The sequence below is a fragment of the Bufo bufo genome, chromosome 2 (genome assembly GCF_905171765.1).
Source record: "Bufo bufo chromosome 2, aBufBuf1.1, whole genome shotgun sequence".
Lineage (NCBI taxonomy): Eukaryota > Metazoa > Chordata > Amphibia > Anura > Bufonidae > Bufo > Bufo bufo.
Window position 1 is genome coordinate 700,202,307 of NC_053390.1, and position 21,325 is coordinate 700,223,631.

The 21,325-nt window shown below is 42.1% G+C and overlaps 1 protein-coding gene across 8 annotated transcripts in view; it reads left to right on the top strand.

Annotated features, from left to right (window-relative positions):
• The window catches only part of TENM3 (teneurin transmembrane protein 3), a 1,407,247-nt gene that overhangs the window by 1,011,377 nt on the left and 374,545 nt on the right, over window positions 1-21,325 (top strand). For 7 of the 8 annotated variants that reach the window (XM_040418697.1, XM_040418698.1, XM_040418701.1 and 4 more), the window contains one exon: window positions 16,761-16,964. The exons of the other annotated variant lie outside the window; for it this stretch is intronic. In XM_040418697.1, coding sequence (XP_040274631.1) covers window positions 16,761-16,964 — 204 coding nt within the window. The remainder of the gene's footprint in view (window positions 1-16,760; window positions 16,965-21,325) is intronic. 8 annotated transcript variants of the gene reach the window in all.

The window sequence follows — 21,325 nt, forward strand, 5'->3', positions numbered from 1 at the left end:
ATAGAGTACTGGTGTAATAGGTGATTGTTTAACTAAATATCTCTGCAACTGCTCATCAATGACACTTTTTACACCATAATGACTTACCATTTCCATTATCTTATCCTTGATAGAAAAAAACGGGTCATGTTGCAGGCATACATAAGTATTAATGTCAGACAATTGACGCATCACCTCCCGAATATAATTACTCTTGTCCATGATCACTACGGAGCCCCCTTTATCAGTGAGCTTAATGACCAAGGACGTATCCTGCATTAGCATTTTAATAGCTGCCCTTTCTTTAAGAGTAACATTATGACACATGTACAAACCCCCCTGTTTCACAGACCGTAAATGTGTCTCTATTTCTTTGGAAACAAATTGTATATATGTTTCCGCAGGATGATATGTCCTGGGCGGCATGAATGTACTTTTCACTTTAAGGCCAAGATCTTGCAGACATAATTGTCCTTCTACCTTAGGAATTTCTTTCATCTTGAATATTTCCCTGGATTCAGAAAAATGGGCCTTAAGCCTAATCTTTCGAAAAAATTGCTGGAGATCGATATCCATCTGAAAACTATCAAACCCAGTCATCGGACTGAATGTTAAACCTTTTTGTAATGCCACAATCTGATCAGGGTCGAGATTTCGAGAAGACAAATTAATCACTAGCGATTCTTTCATACCTGGGAGCGGGTCTGTACAGCCTGGCTCAATCCCGCCGTAAATGTTCCGCCGGTGTTTGCGGCCCACCCGCCGCCTCCTCCTTGCGGGTGCCGGCCGCCTCTCCGAAAAAAAAGCTGGGATTCTTGTGAGCCAGCTGACTCGCTCCCAGAGCTGGACACATAAGGACTTTGCTTTCCAAATCTTCTGTATCCCGATCGCCGCTGAAATGAGGTATCCTGCCATCTGTATACTTTATTTTGGATATAGTCCTCGTTCTCTCGTAAAAACTTGACTCGCTTTTTTTCTTCAGTTTCCTTTTTATATGTAGCTATATGTAAATCCACGGATTCCTTTAATTTCGTAAATTCGTCTGACGTCAACGAATCCTGAAGTTGTTGTTCCGTGCTCGATATTTGCTCCTTGATCTCTACTATCGATTTCTGAATCCTCTCGATAGTTAATAGCATCAAGTCTCTTGAACACTTATTAATGATTTTTTCGAAATCACTCCGATATTCGGTGTCCTCAGGGAAGAAAGTCGGGCGTAAATGCACTCGTAATCCTCTAGGTATTTTATTCGATCTGCAATATTCCGCTAGTGTACTAGCATGCAGTTCATAAGAGGTTAACCTCCGAAGCTCTCTCTCTCCCAATCCCTATTCTTATATTCATATGAAGAAATATTCAAAAATTCGGTAGAAAGTGTCACTTATGATAGAATCCTATCAGCCTCAGTATCATCAAAGCTCAATATCGATGGTGCAGTCGTCATCTGTATTCAAAGCGGTGCTCGTGCTCACAAACACAAGTCAAATCGAATATAGCCAGCACCTGCTAGTTACCTGGCGTTGCCCGGAAGGAGCATGCTCCACGTAGATCAATGAAAAATCCAGCAAGCCGCCAATATGTTGCGAATCTTAATCTTCTTTATTGCTCAGTAGAGTAGATTATTTCAAAATAACGCGTTTCGGCATATAGCCTTCATCAACAGATACATCTCAAATTCACAGTGACTCTTTTACACTCACCTAAAGAATTATTAGTAACACCTGTTCTATTTCTCATTAATGCAATTATCTAGTCAACCAATAACATGGCAGTTGCTTCAATGCATTTAGGGGTGTGGTCCTGGTCAAGACAATCTCCTGAACTCCAAACTGAATGTCAGAATGAGAAAGAAAGGTGATTTAAGCAATTTTGAGCGTGGCATGGTTGTTGGTGCCAGACGGGCCGGTCTGAGTATTTCACAATCTGTTCAGTTACTGGGATTTTCATGCACAACCATTTCTAGGGTTTACAAAGAATGGTGTGAAAAGGGAAAAACATCCAGTATGCGGCAGTCCTGTGGGGAAAAATGCTTTGTGGATGCTAGAGGTCAGAGGAGAATGGGCCGACTGATTCAAGCTGATAGAAGAGCAACGTTGACTGAAATAACCACTCGTTACAACCGAGGTATGCAGCAAAGCATTTGTGAAGCCACAACACGCACAACCTTGAGGCGGATGGGCTACAACAGCAGAAGACCCCACCGGTTACCACTCTCCACTATAAATAGGAAAAAGAGGCTACAATTTGCACGAGCTCACCAAAATTGGACTGTTGAAGACTGGAAAAATGTTGCCTGGTCTGATGAGTCTCGATTTCTGTTGAGACATTCAAATGGTAGCGTCCGAATTTGGCGTAAACAGAATGAGAACATGTATCCATCCTCTGATGGCTACTTCCAGCAGGATAATGCACCATGTCACAAAGCTCGAATCATTTCAAATTGGTTTCTTGAACATGACAATGAGTTCACTGTACTAAAATGGCCCCCACAGTCACCAGATCTCAACCTAATAGAGCATCTTTGGGATGTGGTGGAACGGGAGCTTCGTGCCCTGGATGTGCATCCCTCAAATCTCCATCAACTGCAAGATGCTATCCTATCCATATGGGCCAACATTTCTAAAGAATGCTATCAGCACCTTGTTAAATCAATGCCACGTAGAATTAAGGCAGTTCTGAAGGCAAAAGGGGGTCCAACACCGTATTAGTATGGTGTTCCTAATAATTCTTTAGGGGAGTGTATGTACATATCAATTAATATGGCTATATTCGATTTGACTTTAGATATGGCAACCCCTAGTATAGTAGAGAAGGGTGATTCGTCACTCCACAGAACACGCTTCCACTGCTCCGTAGTCCAGTGGCAGTGTGCTCTACACCACTCCATCCGATGCTTGGCATTGTACATGGTGATGTAAGGCTTGTATGAAGCTCCTCAGCCATGAAGCTCCCGGAGCACAGTTTTTGTGCTGATGTTAATGCTAAAGGGGGTTTGTTACTCTGCAGTTATTGAGTCAGAAGAGAGCTGGTGACTCTTATGTCCTATGTGCTCCAGCACTCAGCCACCCTGCACTATAACTTTACATGGTTTCCATTTTGTGACTGAGTTGATGCGGTTACTAAACACTTCCACTATTTAATACCACTCACAGTTGATGGTGGAATATCTAGGAAGGTAGAAATTTTATGAACTGACTTGTTGCAATGGTGGCATCCTATTACAGAGCCACACTGGATTTCAGGAGCTCTTTAGAACTAGTTATGGAGGAACCATTCTCTCACAAATACTTGTAAAAGCAGACTGCATGGCTAGGAGCTGGATTTTATACACCTGTGGCAATGGGACCGAAGGACACACCTGAATTCAATGATTAAGATGTATATTCCAATACTTTTCCCCACCTAGTGTATATGTCTCCACACTGGAGAAAATGGAAATTTAAGAATAAATGTAATAAAAGTACAGAAGGTGTTTATTATAAATATACTAACTGTGAGCCTGTTGTCAATGAAATGTATATAAATACTTCACAATAAATTAATTAAACAAAAATGATCTAGTTCAGAAAACAACGAGGCACGGTTCTGCAACTTAACTACATACACGCCACACAATCTACTTGTTATAGTATTTGTTAAAGAAGCTTTTATTATACCTTCAGATGCTTGTACATAGGCCATAGTAAAGTGAAGTGACATAATACACAATGACATCATAATTCATCGGTGACAAGTAGTGTCATCAGAACCTACAAGTTATCAATGGTGACATCACAATTCACAACGTATAAAAAATGCTATCACCACCCATCATATACAAGCAGTGACATCACATCTCATCCTGTATAAACTATAATGTAAAAACACATCAGTTATAAACAATAACTTAACAGCTCATGAGATATAAACAATGACATCACAGCTGATAAGTTATAAACAATGACATCATAGGTCAATATTACACTACCACCAAGCCATAATCTTGGATCAAATGAAAGCTCTCCTTTCTAGAGATTTTTCCAAAAAATGGGTTCAGATCAAATCACACAATTTACGAGCTCATACATTCTCACACTATTTGGCATTGCAGGCCTTTTTTCAAACCCCAATTCAAACCTCATTCTTAACTCTTAAAGCAATCTTTTATATTTGGAACTGTATTCCAAAAAATATCTCATTATTATCGCATACACTATATGAATCTCCTTTAGATATATGTGAAATCGCCATCCCTGGTTTATCGCTCTCATTGTGGAAGTCTGGGGATCTTTCTAAAATTGCCCAACTATGGAAGGACAATATGTTTGTCAATTTCACCCATCTAATGGTAAATATAATATTCCACCAAAAGACTTCTTTAAGTACCTACAGATTCGACATCTATTACAATCACCTATGATGCCCAACCCAAATATTGATAATAGTAGGCTGAAAGACTGGATCCACTCTGAGTAATCAGAGTAATAAAGGTATTTCCAAAGGATATCAATTTTTGAAGGAGTCACCTAAAGATCCTCTTACTCAACTAAAAGTTAAATGGCAAATAGTGTTGAGCATGAATATTTGAATAGCGAATTTTTATCGCGAATATCGCCACTTCGAGAATTTGCAAATATTTACAATATAGTGCTAGATATTCGTTATATCGAATATTCTGCATTTTTTTCCATGTGAACACATGATTCCTCCCTTTTTCTTGCTTGTGGGCCAATAAGAAGGAAGCAATGTCAAGTTCGTAACAATACTTAGTGCACCAATCAGTAATCTGTAGTGAGTCCTGCTAAAATGTGAATATTCTAATCACTGCCGATTAGCGCAATCGCGACTATATTGGAGCATATGACTCTATCTGCATGTAAAGCTATTGTAATGTTCTGCCATGCCAACCATTTTCTCCAGTCTCAGGAAACTTATACCCGCTTGAAAAATGTAGCCTAAGTGACCCACGCCTGTATTTTGTGTTACGAAATTGCATTACGCAAGTTTTACAATGCTGATTTATCGCATTCAATAAAATAATCTCAAATTCTCGAAATTCGCGAATATATGACTAATATTCTACAAAATATTCGTGAAATATTGCAAATTCGAATATAGCCCCTGCCGCTCATCACTAATGGCAAACAGAGCTCCAGACTACCATTTCTCCAGATCAATGGCTTGAATCATTTACTATTACCTCCAAACAAAAAATATTAGGCATTTTGAAAATGCCAGAAAGATATTTTATCATTGGTATTACACTTCAGTTTATCTAAATAGATTTTTCCCGTATCTACCCTCTGAATGTTGGAGATGTCAATCACATAGTGGTACCTTCATTCATATATGGTGGTCGTGTCCTGTACTCTATAACCTCTGGAAACAAATCTTTGGCCTTATATTCCATATATGTGCCTTTCAGATAAACCCTTCTCCACTATTAGCTCTTCTGTCTATTGGCTTAAGTGACTTTTCACACTAAACCCAAACAGTAGTTGCTCATATTATTTTCACTACCTGGTCAAAAATAGCCTTCTGCTGGAAACCCAAAATGTTTCCCTCACTTCAAAGAATCATTAGAGCAATTAGCAATAACTGATGGTATGAAGGTATGTTCCCACATGCAATTAATAAATTACACCTCTTCAGACGTAAATGGGATGTTTGGCTGAATTCACACCACTGTCTCCTTTCAGATAAACTGTTTTAATCTATGTTGATTTTTCCTTCTATCTCTAACAACAATGTACGCTAATTATTATTTTATAGGATTTCCTGAGGATAGCTTATGCTATCCTTCATACTTTTTCATAGTCACTTTTACGTTTATTTGCTCATTATGTTATTTTTATATTTGTTTTCTCATTTTTAGCCCTCAACTGTAGCAGGTATTGTGTAATTTTTTTAAAATCTTTTTTTTTTCTTCTCTTATTATAATTGTAAACCTGTTGTAAACCTTAATAAAAATGTAATGTTTAAAAAAATATATATAATGTATGCCGTTATTTTTAGTTATAAAGGCTAGAGGAGATTTATCATTATAATTATTTATTGGATAGTTAATAAGGGGGGGAGGGGGGTTGAAGCTCTTCTCACAACCAGATGATCATAGCCAGAATGTATTCTAATTTACACATATAGTCATTAGTATAATTTAAATATGTTCACCTTTGATAATTACAGTGAAATACAGCAACCCTGAAACGTTGGATTTTTGTGCTTATTGTCATGAAATGATTGGATTCAGCTGGTCCTAAAGCAAATCCATTATGTGCCCTCTATAAAGTCTTATATCTTATGCTCTGCCTCTCATTATTTGAACCTGAAAAAAAAAAAAAATCTCTCTCATATATATATATATATATATATATATACATATACATACAGTGATATAAAAAGTCTACACACCCCTGTTAAAATGTCAGGTTTCTGTGATGTAAAAAAAATGAGACAAAGATAAATAATTTCAGAACTTTTTCCACCTTTAATGTGACCTGTAAACTGTACAACTGAATAGAAAAACAAACTGAAATATTTTAGGTGGAGGGAAGAAAAAAGATTAAAAAAAAAAAAAGATATGGTTGCATAAGTGTGCACACCCTTAAACTAATACTTTGTTGAAGCACCTTTTGATTTTATTACAGCACTCAGTCCTTTTGGGTATGACTCTATCAGCATGGCACATTTTGACTTGGCAAGATTTGCCCACTCTTCTTTGCAAAAACACTCAAAATCTGTCAGATTGTGAGGGCATCTCCTGTGCACAGCCCTCTTCAGATCACCCCACAGATTTTCAATCGGATTCAGGTCTGGGTTCTGGCTGGGCCATTCCAAAACTTTAATCTTCTTCTGGTGAAGCCATTACTTTGTTGATTTGGATGTATGCTTTGGGTCGTTGTCATGCTGAAAGATGAAGTTCCTCTTCATGTTCAGCTTTCTAGCAGAAGCCTGAAGGTTTTGTGCCAATATTGACTGGTATTTGGAACTGTTCATAATTCCATCTAGCTTAACTAAGGCCCCAGTTCCAGCTGAATAAAACCAGCCCCTTGGCATGATGCTGCCACCACCATGCTTCACTGTGGGTATTGTGTTCTTTTGGTGATGTGCAGTATTGTTTTTGCGCCAAACATATCTTTTGGAATTATGGCCAAAAAGTTCAATCTTAGTTTCATCAGACCATAACACCTTTTCCCACATGCTTTTGGGCGACTTCAGATGTGTTTTTGCAAAATGTAGCCTGGCTTAGATGTTTTTCTTCGTAAGAAAAGGCTTTCGTCTTGCCACTCTACCCCATAGCCCAGACACATGAAGAATACGGGAGATTGTTGTCACATGTATCACACAGCCAGCACTTGCCAGATATTCCTGCAGCTCCTTTAATGTTGCTGTAGGCCTCTTGGTAGCCTCCCAGACCAGTTTTCTTCTCGTCTTTTCATCAATTTTGGAGGGACGTCCAGTTCTTGGTAATGTCACTGTTGTGCCATATTTTCTCCACTTGATGATGACTGTCTTCACTGTGTTCCATGGTATATCTAATGCCTTGGAAATTCTTCTGTACCCTTCTCCTGACTGATACCTTTTATCAATGAGATCCCTCTGATACTTTGGAAGCTCTCTGTGGACCATGGCTTTTGCTGTGGGATGCGACTAAGAAAATTTCAGGAAAGACCAACTAGAGCAGCTGAACTTTATTTGGGGTTAATCAGAGGCACTTTAAATGATGGCAGGTGTATGCTGACTCCTAATTAAAATGATTTTGAATGTGATTGCTTAATTCTGAACACAGCTACATCCCCAGTTATAAGAGGGTGTGCACACTTATGAAACCACATTATTATTTTTTTTATTGTTTTTCAATTGAGTTGTACAGTTTATAGGTCACATTAAAGGTGGAAAAAGTTCTGAAATTATTTATCTTTGTCTCTTTATCTTTTTTTTACATCACAGAAACCTGACATTTTAACAGGGGTGTGAAGACTTTTTATATCCACTGTCATCAAGTAAAACCAAGCATATTATCTAGTGTCCAACAGTTCAGAAGGTCTTCCTCTTTCTCACTCATCAGCCCTCGCTGCAGGGTTCTCCATTCTCTCCCAAATAATACCTTTGCATATATCTTCATATCTAATTAGATAAATGGATAGCAAAGACATCTCCTGCAAGGAAACACAATTCTCTATTAGTTTATAGTAACTTGCGTCCCCTTTGGAAAGCTTTGCCAGCGTCCCATTGTTTTATTTGTATTAATAAAGAATTGGCCAGCTGCACGATACCTTCCGGAATTCTTTACGTCAGCCACAATGAGTTCTTTTAGTATTTTAGCCATAGGAAGAAAGAGAATGGCTCCGTTATAAATTGTTATGCTTTGTAAAGCCTGAGCACGAGCACTTTTCAATAGCATTATTTGCATGTAGAGTTTTAATTAAGAGATAACTGTCACCACAGGTCGACTGCATAAGGCTGCAGTATCCAGCCGAGAGATAAATGCCAGTGCCAAGTTTTACAGGTTGACTAGAAAACAGGGGGTCTATAGCACAAAATGGATTTATAATTAAAAGCATGAACAAAGTGCTGCTGATTTTAGTCGAGGTGCGTTAGATTGAAAAAAAGTGTTATTACCTTTAGAAGCTTCTACAAGACATTTCTCCTACAGCTAAAAAGATAGCTCAGCTGGCACGCTCCGGTGATTTCTTGCGCCTACTCACCATAGTGGCCAGATAAGGAAAAAGAGTGCTAGAATTAAAGATTTAAAGGGAACCTGTCACCGGGATTTTGGGTATAGAGCTGAGGACATGGGCTGCTAGATGGCCGCTAGCACACCCGCAATACCCAGTCCCCATAGCTCTGTGTGCTTTTATTGTGTTAAAAAACCGATTTGATACATATGCAAATTAACCTGAGATGAGTCAGAGCTTGAAAATGACTCTTCTCTGGTCACACAAGTAAGATTTGACTCTTTTATGTTAATTTGCATAAAAGGCGGGCAGTACAAAAATGCATAATACTTATTGAATTCGTCTGAAAATGAAATTAAAAGTGTCATTTATATGTTTGGGGTAACACAATGAACATTTAGAAACGCTCAGTGAGGGTAGCATAGTAGAGGTTCCCTTTAAGGGGTTGTCTAACTCCTCCTACTGAAAAAAATACCAGGGATCTGTAAAAAACAAACAAAAAAAACACTGACTTTCAGAAAGGACCTCCTTTCCATTGCCAAGGTTAAGTGGTCCCATGCCCCTTGGGACACGTCATCGCTGTGACCATTAATTGGCTGCAGTGGTCAACATGACATCAGTTACTTTTTTGTTTTTACTTGTGTGTACTTCGTAACTGGTGATCAGTGACTTCAGGCTAGGGTGGGTTGAGATAAAATTAGACAGATGAGCCATTTAAGGGTTGGTTCACATCTTCGCAGTCTATTCCAACAGGGTAGAAGACTACAAGGGTTATCATAACAGGAGATGAGAAAAATAAAAAACTGGAGACGTGCTGTCCAAAGTGATGGAATTTAATCCGGATGCAACGTTTCGGCTCAAAACAGCATTTGTCAAGCAAATTGGCTGTTTTGAGCCGAAACGTTGCATCCGGATTAAATTCCATCACTTTGGACGTGCTGTCTCCAGTTTTTTATTTTTCTCATCTCCTGTTATGTACGCTGGATTGGGGGTATTTTTACCACCCTCCGGAGACGTGCACCCACTACACTGTTACCAAGGAGTGCTGTTCATCCCTGTTTTTCGCTACCAGGGTTATCATATCCATGATGGCCAGATACTGTAGGCACCACGGGATCCCCATTCGCTATTATGGCATCAGGCAGGTTTTTGGCATACATGCCAGCTTTCTGCCTGAATGTCCAATTATGCCTGTTATGGTCGACTCCTATGCCAGAACAGACTACGAAGATGTGAATGAAGCCGATACACCGATACACCACCAGCCCTCGGGATACAATGGGAGAACTAATTCACTACATGCAAAAATTAAGAAGTAGGTTTGAGTTTGGGAGCTCTACGTAGACCCCTCCCCAGACATCATAATGACATAGTTGGCACCGATGGTCGGATGCGACAACTGTACAATAACTTTGCTCATAAACAGCAGCTCAGGAACCTGTATTAGGTATTAGGGGCCGTTCACACAGCCAATTCTGCCCCTGGAATTTTGGCGCGGACGCTGCAGCAGAATTCCACCAGCAGCTGCATGGTGTCTGAATATACATGCTGAGACAGCCGAATAGAACCAGTGAAAGCTGGGTGTGTACAGCGCTCAACGCAGCGCTTCTGCTCCACTGGGATTCTTTACAAAGGTTTAAAGGGCATCTGTCAGCAGGTTTGTCCCTATGAAACTGACTGACCTGTTACATGTGCATTGGCCGCTGAAGACATCTGCGTTGGTCCCGTGTTCATATGTGCCTGCATTGCTGAGAAAAATGATGTTTTAATATATGCAAATGATCCTCTCGGAGCAACGGGGGAGTTGCCGTTACACCTTTCTGCAAATGCCGCTCCCTCTCCACTTTGATTGACAAGACTAGGCAGTGTAAAGGTGATCAATGCCTGGCCCTGTCAATCAAAGTGCAGGGGGCGTGGCATAGAGAGCTGAGCCTTTAGGTGTAATGGTAACGCCCCCATTGCTCCTAGAGGCTCATTTGCCTATATTAGAACATCATTTTTCTCAGCAATTAGGGCACATATGAACATGGGACCAACACGGATGCCTTCAGGGGCCAAACGCGCATTCCAGTTTCATAGGTACAAATCTGCTGACAGATCCCCTTTAAGCGGTCTTTAATTGAGCAGCACTGTAGATAACACACAACACGTTCATCGTGTTCATATATAGAGCCTATTGTCAGCGCCTATTGTCAACCATAAACTTTATTTAGTGACTTTTCAGCTATGCCCTAATTACATGCCATATACTCGGTTTTATAGCTCAATATTTAGTGTGCAGTGTCATCTATACCGAATTATACAGCGTCTTATGGAAAGGGTCATTATTGCATTTTCATGTACATTACTTCCGCACAATGGACTGAAATGCAGGCAGCCTATGAAACGAATACGATTACATATTAAACAGCTTAATCACCCTAACCTGCAATATCCTTACAATTAGCTGGCCCTCGCTCATCCTTTTAACGAGCTTCCAGCAGAAAGAGAAATCGGTCAAAAAAGGGGAATAAAATGTTAAATAATGCAGATTCATATGTTCTGTGTTTCCTTATGAATGAAAATCACACATCCATTTAGCTCAATTCCCTAAACTTGGGCTGATATTTTTAGTTCTGGAGATCTGCATAATTCTCCGATTGCTCATTATTGCGTTTTAATGAATAAATGATCGAGTGGGAACGTATGTGGTTGTGAATGTGTTGTATGCCTAAGGATCCGCAGCTACAGTCCGGATTATTAGAGGAAATTGAATGTAATGTGTTGGAGATAAGGCGTTCGCCGGAGATTAGGAGGCGTCTGACTATGGTATTATATTTCTGTGACATATTGGACTTTTTTCTTATTTTATTTTTTTGAATGTTTTACATGGCAGATAAGGCTCCACGTTGGTCGTAAAGCTAAGATCTGCTCGCTTATAGATCACCGGTCACGATTAGTTACAACAGGCGATGATTAAAAACATATATCGAGTCCCTTCAGGAATTGGATCTTTGATAGTGTATCTTGCAATGTATTGAGCCGGTATTACTTGTAAACCCTGGAGAGAATGCGCGCTGAGCGCTAATACATTCTGATACACTGCAACAAAATGCCTCTTTAATCCTATAAAATAAAAAACGCCGATGTGTCGCCACCGAATGTAATGTTTTGTCAAAGGTAAACTTGTGATAAATTGTCCTATATAAAGGTATTTACCCCGGAATATTATTGACAGCTCTTATGAGCTACGATATTGATACTTTCCAAGAAATTTCATTCTGTGTGGTTGGAGGCGGCCATTTATTGTGAGGTGTTCGTTCCCGGGGGAAGTCGCCTAGATGTGTGGGTTTGCTTTCAGCTTTTGATTAGTATTGGATGCAGACAGAAAGCGTTTCTTATTTTTATATACACGGGGATTGTTTTTTTTTTTTTTTGGGGTGGGGAATGTATTGCAGAGGGTAAGAATATGACACAGATTACATACAGATGTAGCAGAGCTAAGTTTGTTAGATGCAGGAGTGATATATGGACAAAAAGAACAGGAGGCAGAATAGCCTACAGCCAGTGTTCCCTGTTAGTTGTGCGCTCTGGGAAGGAGAGGGTTAAAAAGATAGACTAACGAGGATTGGTGAGCCCAATAGCAGCTTTATCTCCTGCAAAGTTTGGGATTTTTAACTCTTTCAATTCCAGAGGGAACAGTGCCTGCAACACATGGGCATCCTGTTTTGCTAGGTCACGCGCTACATAGGAAGGCAAAGTTGAAGGGGTTGTCCGAGTTCAGAGCTGAAATCGGACATACCCCCATTTTCACCCAAGCACCACCTCTGACATGAACATTTCAGGCTCCAATGCTCTCCTTTGCCCTGCACTGAATCGGCGGCTTTACTGGGGATCCAGTGGCATACAGGGCTCGCCATGGGTAATGCTAGTTCCCGGTGACGTCACCGGCATTAATGGGCGTTCTTTAGCACTGTCCTAGCCTGTAAAATGGCTAGGTTAGCGCTAAAGTCCGCCCATCCCGTCACCGGGAACACTGCTAGGCGGAAGCCTCCGCCTAGCAGTGTAACAAATATAAACAAAAAGTTCTTGCCCTGAGCAATACAGCACAGGGCGAGGGAGAGCATCAGAGCATTAAATGCTCCGATACTCATATCAGAGGGCCTGCCTGAGTGAAAACTGGCTGAACCCTGAAAAAACCTTTAAAGGTCAGAGGGTCGGAAATAAGTAAAAAAGTAAAAGACTCAGTGGTCACAAGCACACCAGGTCCAGCACTTCTGGTCCCTGTTGGACTGGAAATATGAAGTGCCATCTACATGCATTTCAGTTAACGGCCTCAGTGGTGACCTCGGTCATGTGCCTTTCCTGTACAGGTCACCACTGAGGTCATTGTTTTTTAAGGTGACCACACAAAAGTAAAGTCATCCAAACCCACCTATTTCACTGAAACTGGCCGACTATGCTATGTATATGGCCGCTCCTTGACAGATGATGTCATAAGAAGGGTCAGGCTTGTCAAATTTCAACATGACCTGTCACCTATTTCGACATGTCTGTTTTAGTGACTACTTGCATCTCCCATGTAATAACAATTCTGGAGCATCTATTCTTAGGACTTTATGTTGTACCATTCCTTTATTATTCCTGCTAGAAGTTCTGAATTAATTACTAAGTTAGCACTGAAGGTCCAACAGGAGGATGCTATCAAACTGGTAACAACCTGCTGGACCTTCATTGTAAACTGCTATCAATTAATTTATAACTTCTAGCAGGAATAATAAAGGAATGCCACACCATAGAGTCATAAGAATAGATGCTCCAGAATTGTTATTACATGGAGAATACAAGTAGTCACTAAAACAGACAAGTCAGGAGAGGTGAGAGGTCCTCTTTAGTGCTTTGTTCTTAGGTGAGATAAGCCTCCGCTAAAGGTGCCTGGCAGGGTCTTATTCCCATTTGAGAACACATGCTTAGCTGAACCGAGCATGCATGTGCATGAGGGATTCGGGAGGAAAAGCTGTTGGCAGAACAAGCATTCAGCAGACAGCTTTTGAAGGTGTATTGTCATTTTTACCCAAATAAAAAGTTCCCCCTTCCTATAGTTTCTATTATAGGCCTCATGCACACGACCATTTTTTTTGGCGGTCCGCAAAACGGATTTCCGTTGTTCCGTGATCCGTGACCGTTTTTTCTTCTGTGGGTCTTCCTTGATTTTTGGAGGATCCACGGACATGAAGGAAAAAGTCATTTTGGTGTCCGCCTGGCCGTGCGGAGCCAAACGGATCCGTCCTGACTTACAATGCAAGTCAATGGGGATGGATCCGTTTGACGTTGACACAATATGGTGCAATTGCAAACGGATCCGTCCCCCATTGACTTTCAATGTGAAGTCAGGAGTCCCTATTATACCATCGGATCAGAGTTTTCTCCAATCCGATGGTATATTTTAACTTGAAGCGTCCCCATCGCCATGGGAACGCCTCTATGTTAGAATATACCATCGGATTTGAGTTAGATCGTGAAACTCAGATCCAACAGTATATTCTAACACAGAGGCGTTCCTATAGTGATGGGGACGCTTCAAGTTAGAATATACTGAGAACTGTGTAATAACTGCCCCCTGCTGCCTGGCAGCACCCAATCTCTTACAGGGGGCTGTGATCCGCACAATTAACCCCTCAGGGGCCACACCTGAGGGGTTAATTGTGCGTATCATAGCCCCCTTTAAGAGATCAGGTGCTGCCAGGCAGGAGGGGGCAGACCCCCTCCCTCCCCGAGCCTTAAATTCATTGGTGGCCAGTGCGGCCCCCCCTCCCTCCCTCCCCTGTATTTAACTCATTGGTGGCCAGTGCGGCCCCCCTCCCTCCCTCCTTCCCCAGTATTATTTTCATTGGTGGCCAGTGCGGCCTCCCCTCTCCCCCCCCCCCTAATTAAAATCACCTTCCCCCATCATTGGTGGCCAGTGCGGCCTCCCCTCTCCCCCCCCTAATTAAAATCACCTTCCCCCATCATTGGTGGCTAGTGCGGCCTCCCCTCTCCCCCCCCCCCTAATTAAAAATCACCTTCTTCCATCATTGGTGGCAGCGGAGAATTCCGATCGGAGTCCCAGTTTAATCGCTGGGGCTCCGATCGGTTACCATGGCAGCCAAGACGCTACTGCAGTCCTGGCTGTCATGGTTACTTAGCAATAGAAGCATTATACTTACCTGCGATGTCTGTGACCGGCCGGGCGCTCCTCCTACTGGTAAGTGACAGGTCTGTGCGGAGCATTGCTGAGGGGTTAATTGTGCGGATCACAGCCCCCTGTAAGAGATCGGGTGCTGCCAGGCAGCAGGGGGCAGTCATGTACACAGCTTTTATGCAGACGAATCAGCGGATCCGTCTGTCTGAAAGTAGCCTACGGACACGGATGACAGACGCGGATGACAATCTTGTGTGCATCCGTGTTTTTTCACTGACCCATTGACTTGAATGGGTCCGTGAACTGTTGTCCGTCAAAAAAATAGGACAGGTCATATTTTTTTGACGGACAGGAAACACGGATCACGGACGCGGATGTACAACGGTGCATTTTCCGAGTTTTCAACTGACCCATTGAAAGTCAATGGGTCCGCAGAAAATCACGGAAAACGGAACAACGGACACGGATGCACACAACGGTCGTGTGCATGAGGCCATAGGCAGAGGGATGCTGTAGGGCAGGGATCAGCAACCTTCGGCACTCCAGCTGCTGTAAAACTACAACTCCCAACATGCAGACTAAGGGTCCATTCACAGGTCCGCAAATGGGTCTGCATCCGTTCCGCAATATCGGGAACGGGTGCGGACCCATTATTCTCTAAGGGGCCGGAAGAGATGCGGAGAGCACGCTATGTGCTCTCCGCATCCGCATTTCCGGAGTGCGGCCCTGAACTTCCGGGCCGCGGCTCCGCAAAATAATAGGACATGTCCTATTCTTGTCCGCAATTGCGGACAAGAATAGGCAGTTCTATAGGGGGTGCCAGCCGGGTGTATTGCGGATCCGGAATTTTCAGATCCGCAATACACCACGGACGTGTGGATGGACCCTAAGGCCTCTTGCACACGACCATTTTTTTTCCGTTTACATTCCATTTTTTGCGTTCCTTATACGGACCGTATATGGATCCATTTATTTCAATGGATCTACAAAAATATTGGAAGGTACTCCGTATGCCTTCCGTTTCCCTATTTCTGTTTTTCCGTTCCGTTCAAAGATAGAACATGTCCTATTGTTGTCCGCATAACGGACAAGGATAGTACTGTTCTATCAGGGGCCAGCTGTTCCGTTCTGCAAAAAACGTAAGGCACACGAACGTCATCCGTATTATTTGCGGATCCGTTTTTTTGCGAACAGCAAAATACTGAAAAAGCCATATGGTCGTGTGTTCAAGAGGCTTTACTCAATTTGTTTTATAACTTCCATAGAAGTGAAAGGAAGATTCTGGGAGTTGTAGTTTTAGAATAGCTGGTGCGTCGGAGGTTGCTGGTACCTGCTGTAGGGTCACACTGCCCTTGGATAAGGTGTAATTACCTAACCTGAGTTGGTTTACCCTCTCTGCAGACCCCACGGGCTTCCCCTTTCATACATACATCTCAGTATGTCATCAGCCATTGTATATATTAGGATATCACAATGTGGTTTTTGCATTATCTTCACCCAGACCATGTTCACAAAATGATGCTGCCTTCTGCCCGGTAAGATAGTTATTTTCTCACACCTATAATGAAACCAGCAGATGGAGTAATAAGCCATACTTGTTTCTGGCCGGCAGGATGGCAGGCCTCCATATCCCTCATTCTGCCAGTTATGCTGGTGCTGAGGATGCCCATTCTGCTAGGCCTCACGAGAGCCAGGTGACAACAAGCATTACCTGACAGCACCATCACCTTTTACATGTTCCCGATGCATTTCTGCTTTCATTTCACTCTACTGTACATGCATGAGCGACATCTCAGAACCAGCCTCATGGTCCAACATGAATCTTATCCCCCACAAGTCCGCTCTGCACGCCTGCCTCATGTTGCTTATGATATGTAATTGCATATTCTATGTTGTCTGCTTTTCCTTTCCATGGCACGCTGTCCTGCATGGTTTTATTACAACGTGTTTATTTTTATCCTCAGGTTCTCCCATGCCATCCTCATCTTCTAGTCCTTCAGTCACTGAGCATTTCCATTCCCCTTCTCCATCACCCCGTCTCCATGACAACCAGAGGTGGTTATTAAGTGCTAGTGCCAAGCAGTCGATTCAGGACTCTGATGACGAGTTTAATGCCAGCACATGTCTGGTGCATCCGCCATATCTGTCAGAGAGTGTCCAGTGTCATGGTAAGCAGAGGACACATGTCCATTCATGTCTTCAGTGTATTCTCCTGTATCACCTGTAGCTGTCCTGATCACTCGCTCTTCCACAATGCACTGTAGCACAATTTTGCTTTACGTGATGTTCATCCCGACCTTCCTGGTCCTTAAACTGGTTGTGAAATCTGCAGTGAGGACTTCAGAGAGAAAGATGAAGAGAACATAATTCTCAAGAGCAATGATCACGAGTGACAACCCCTGTGGTCATTGTTATGGCTGACAATAGTGGTTGTATGCCATCATCTGTAGGAGAATCCGAGGCTTCATCCCTTCTTATATTGCTTCTTGGTGGTAGCTAGTTTGGTAGTCCCTGTCCCGAGCCAAAAACTGGTAGGCATTGGGTAAGTTCTGACCAAAAATTGGTTATTCCATCTAGTTTGGGATGTTCCTGGGACCAGTCACAGTATGTGGAGCATAACAAGGCCCAGGTACAGTACATCTCACCAGGGATCCATAAGGGGAGATTTATCAAGACTCCATGCCGACCGCCAGTCTTGATCTCCCTGCACTGGCGTGAGATGTGCCTAATTTATTAAAAGGGAGATGCCTCTTAATAAATTAGACGCATCTTCCTTGCTGTGAACCAGAAGCTGAAGTCTACACCAGCTACAGGCCAGAGCAGACTTCAGGCCTCCCACTCAGCCATGCCCTTTAATATTTGTAAATTGTGGCGCACGAATAGTGATGAGCGGCAAGGGCAATATTCGAATTTGTGATATTTCGCAAATATTTTGTAGAATATTAGTCATATATTCGCGAATTCAAGATTATATTCCTGATTGCGAAAATCGGCAGTGTAATATTCGCTTAATGCGCGCGAAATACAGTCGTGGGTCACTTATGCTACATTTTTCAAGTTGGTATAAGTTTCCTGAGACTGGAGAAAATGGTTGGCACCGCAGAACATTACAATAGCTTTATATGCAGTGCTCCAATATATTTGCGCTTGCGAATTTTCGGCAATAGTGAAGGGGTAGGCAACTTTTCTATTGGTTGCTAGGGATGTTGCTAAGCTGCGACAAAGCCTTCTCATTGGCCCACAAGCTAGAAGCAGGGAGGGATGATCACCTGATGTGTACTGTGTTAAAAAAAAAACATTTATATTCGATTTGATTTTATGAATATATTAGCACTATATTCTAAATATTCTTGAATTCTCGAAGTGCCGATATTCGCGATTAAAATTGGCTATTCAAATATTCACGCTCGACACTACGCACGTATGGCATGCTCCATCATTTCTGACTTTTTTCTCCATAATTATGGTATAAAGGGTTTAGTAGCTGTTGCACATAGCAGCCAATCACTGCACAGCTTACATTTCTTATAGTGCTCATGAAACATGAACGCTGCCCTGTGATTGGGTTACACAGACGACTCTTTGGGACAGCTTCATAAATCTTCCCCGTGGAGTCCTGTATTGTATGTATAGAAACATAGAATGTGTCGGCAGATAAGAACCATTTGGCCCATCTAGTCTGCCCAATATACTGAATACTATGAATAGGTAGGTCTTGTATTTAGCCAACGTTAATAAATCGCGTGCAGGGGACCCACCATTATTAGCTCATCATGCCCTATGGGGTTATCAGAGCAGACGACCCAGTAAATTCATCATGAGTTTCAGACGTGTTCGGCTCGTGTTGCGCGATAACTTTGCCCTCGTAATACTGACGTCAGTGCAACCTTTAGTACTGTCACTCTAAAAATTTGATATATTTGATCTATGATGTCCCTTTCTCATTTTTTTGGCCAGAATTCAGTGATTTATTTGGCATGAACACACATGGAAACATCCTTTCCCTATCTGCAGCAATAATAAAAGAAAAGGGTGGACTGTTGTAAAACGACAGGAGAATGTGCGATTATTCGTTAAATCCAGCGTCTCCTGCGTGCAGATAAACCTGCTCTTTGAAATGCATTGCAAGGCTGCATATTGCAGGCAACCTGTTAGCCTGATCAAATACTGCCCAGAATATATATCAGCATTGTGAGCTTTTAGAAATCCTTTCAGATCTGATGAAGGGAGAAGGTTAGCTCCCAGGAGCTTATGAATATAAAGTTTACAGAGCACCGGCGATGTAATGATACATTTCTTTTTCTATAGATCTGGAAAAGCTTAAAGTTGTATTCATTATGTTGCATTTCTTATGGTAAATGTAATATGTATAGCACATCCAGTGACCTAGAGGTGTTGTTTGCCCCTGTAGTCTTGATTAATATTGGAACATTTTCGTTTCCATAGTCGTAGACTCAATGCTTTGCTGGCGTACTGCAGACGAAATGTAAGAATATATTAAAAGGAAGCTGTCACTAGCTTTCTGCTGCCCTACCCCAGGGGCAGGGTCACTTGCCGTTTTTTTTTTTTGTGCAGTTGTTTTCTTGAAGTGACTGGTGAGCAGCTCCATTGGGATGGGAGCCCTGAGGTCCTGGTATTCATGAGCTGTGGCTCCGCTCACCCTCACACAGATAATTGATATCTTTCTTCTTTAGCGCTCATTTACACGACCGGATTTCGGGTGCAGAGCCATTCACTTCAATCGGGCCGTGTGCTGTCCGCATCCGTAGTTCCGTTGATCCACAAAAAAAATAAAGCATGTCCTATTCTCCTATTCTTGTCTGCAATCGGGACAAGAATAGGTATTTCTATCATAGGGCTGGCCTCGTGCATTTCGCAAAAAAATGAAACGCACATGCCCGGTACCCGTGTTTTGCGGATTGTGTGAATGAACCCTTATAGTGTGTTTAGGGAGGAAGCTGGAAATCATATTTCAACACTCCATGGAGCCGCTCAACTGCAATTAATGGCGGGTCTACACAGCCCGATTTCCAGGCAGATTATCGGGGACAAACGTTCCTACAAACGCTGGTTCCAGATAATCTGCCCCTCTAAAGGTGCTGTCGGTCTAAACAGTCATTCCTTCTGGCAACTAAATTATCATTTTTGGGAAGCAGATTGTGCGGTCTAAACAGCGATCTGCTGCCCAGAAAAAAATGCTGATGTGTGAGGACGAGCAATCACAATAGCAATCCCTCATCCTCATACTGCGGAGGAGATCACTGGATGTAAAATACAGAGCTTCACCTCCACTGAACGAGCAGCCATTTGTCTGGAACGGACACTTCCTGCTCCTTGGAGAGTGTAGACCCACCTTAAGTGTCACAAGTTTAAGATGCCTTCAGATAGGGCAGCATAAACCTGGGGGTAGATCCCCTTTAATGATGTTATTAAAGGGGTTTTCACACAAATAATCATCATCTATCCACAGCATACTCTCATTGGCCAGAAATATGTGCATTCATTGAAAACTGCATTATTCCATAACTCACCGATCAGTGCTAACAGTACTACATAGTTACATAGTTACATAGTTAATAAGGTTAAAAAAAGATATAAGTCCATCAAGTTCAACCAAGGGATAGGTGGGGTCGTGAATCCCAGAAGGAATTGAGACTCAGATTTCTACACGTTTTCATAAGCATTAATGTCATTTCCTTTCAAGAATTCATCTAAACCCTTTTTAAAACTGTCCACTGTTCCTGCTGTGACCACGTCCTGAGGAAGTCTATTCCACAGCTTCACAGTTCTTACAGTAAAGAAGCTTTGACGCTTCTGGAGACTGATCTTTTTCTTCTCCAGTCGGAGGCAGTGCCCCCTTGTCTTTTGAGCACATTTTACATGCAACAGTTTTTCACCGTATTTTTTGTATGACCCATTTATATACTTGTATAGATTAATCATGTCCCCTCTTAGACGTCTCTTCTCAAGACTAAATAAATTCAATTCTAGATGGTGGAGGAACATACTGTATTGACAAAGGTGGGGACAACACCCAGTTGTCCATTTATTCATACATTCCCATGAGGAATAATAGAGTATTACAAGTATTTACTGACACAGACTTGCCATTCTGCTGTTTGTATTGCCCTAAAGTGGTTCAAAACCCATTGAAGTGGTTGTCTCATCCAACACAACCCCTTTCAAAATGCAGGCACCATAGTGATCAGCTGATCATCACTGGTTCTGCTTGTGGCACACGGCAGGCCACGGGTTCTAGTTTCAAAGAATGGGAACCCTTCTCTATTCTAGTTCATAAAAGGAGGTCCCAAGTGGAGGACCCCCTCTATGATTTCCGTATGCCCTAATAAGTAGTTCAATAGGTGTAACATGTAGTCCGTTAATTCTGTGGTGCCTGATAAGGGAAGCAATATCAGATGAAGAATCAGTGGACCTTCCCAGAAAACTTTGCTCTTTAAGTGTTAGTCTTTAATGGAAATCAGTACAAAATCCAAACGCAATCCAGGCAAGTATGGCATAGATGACATGG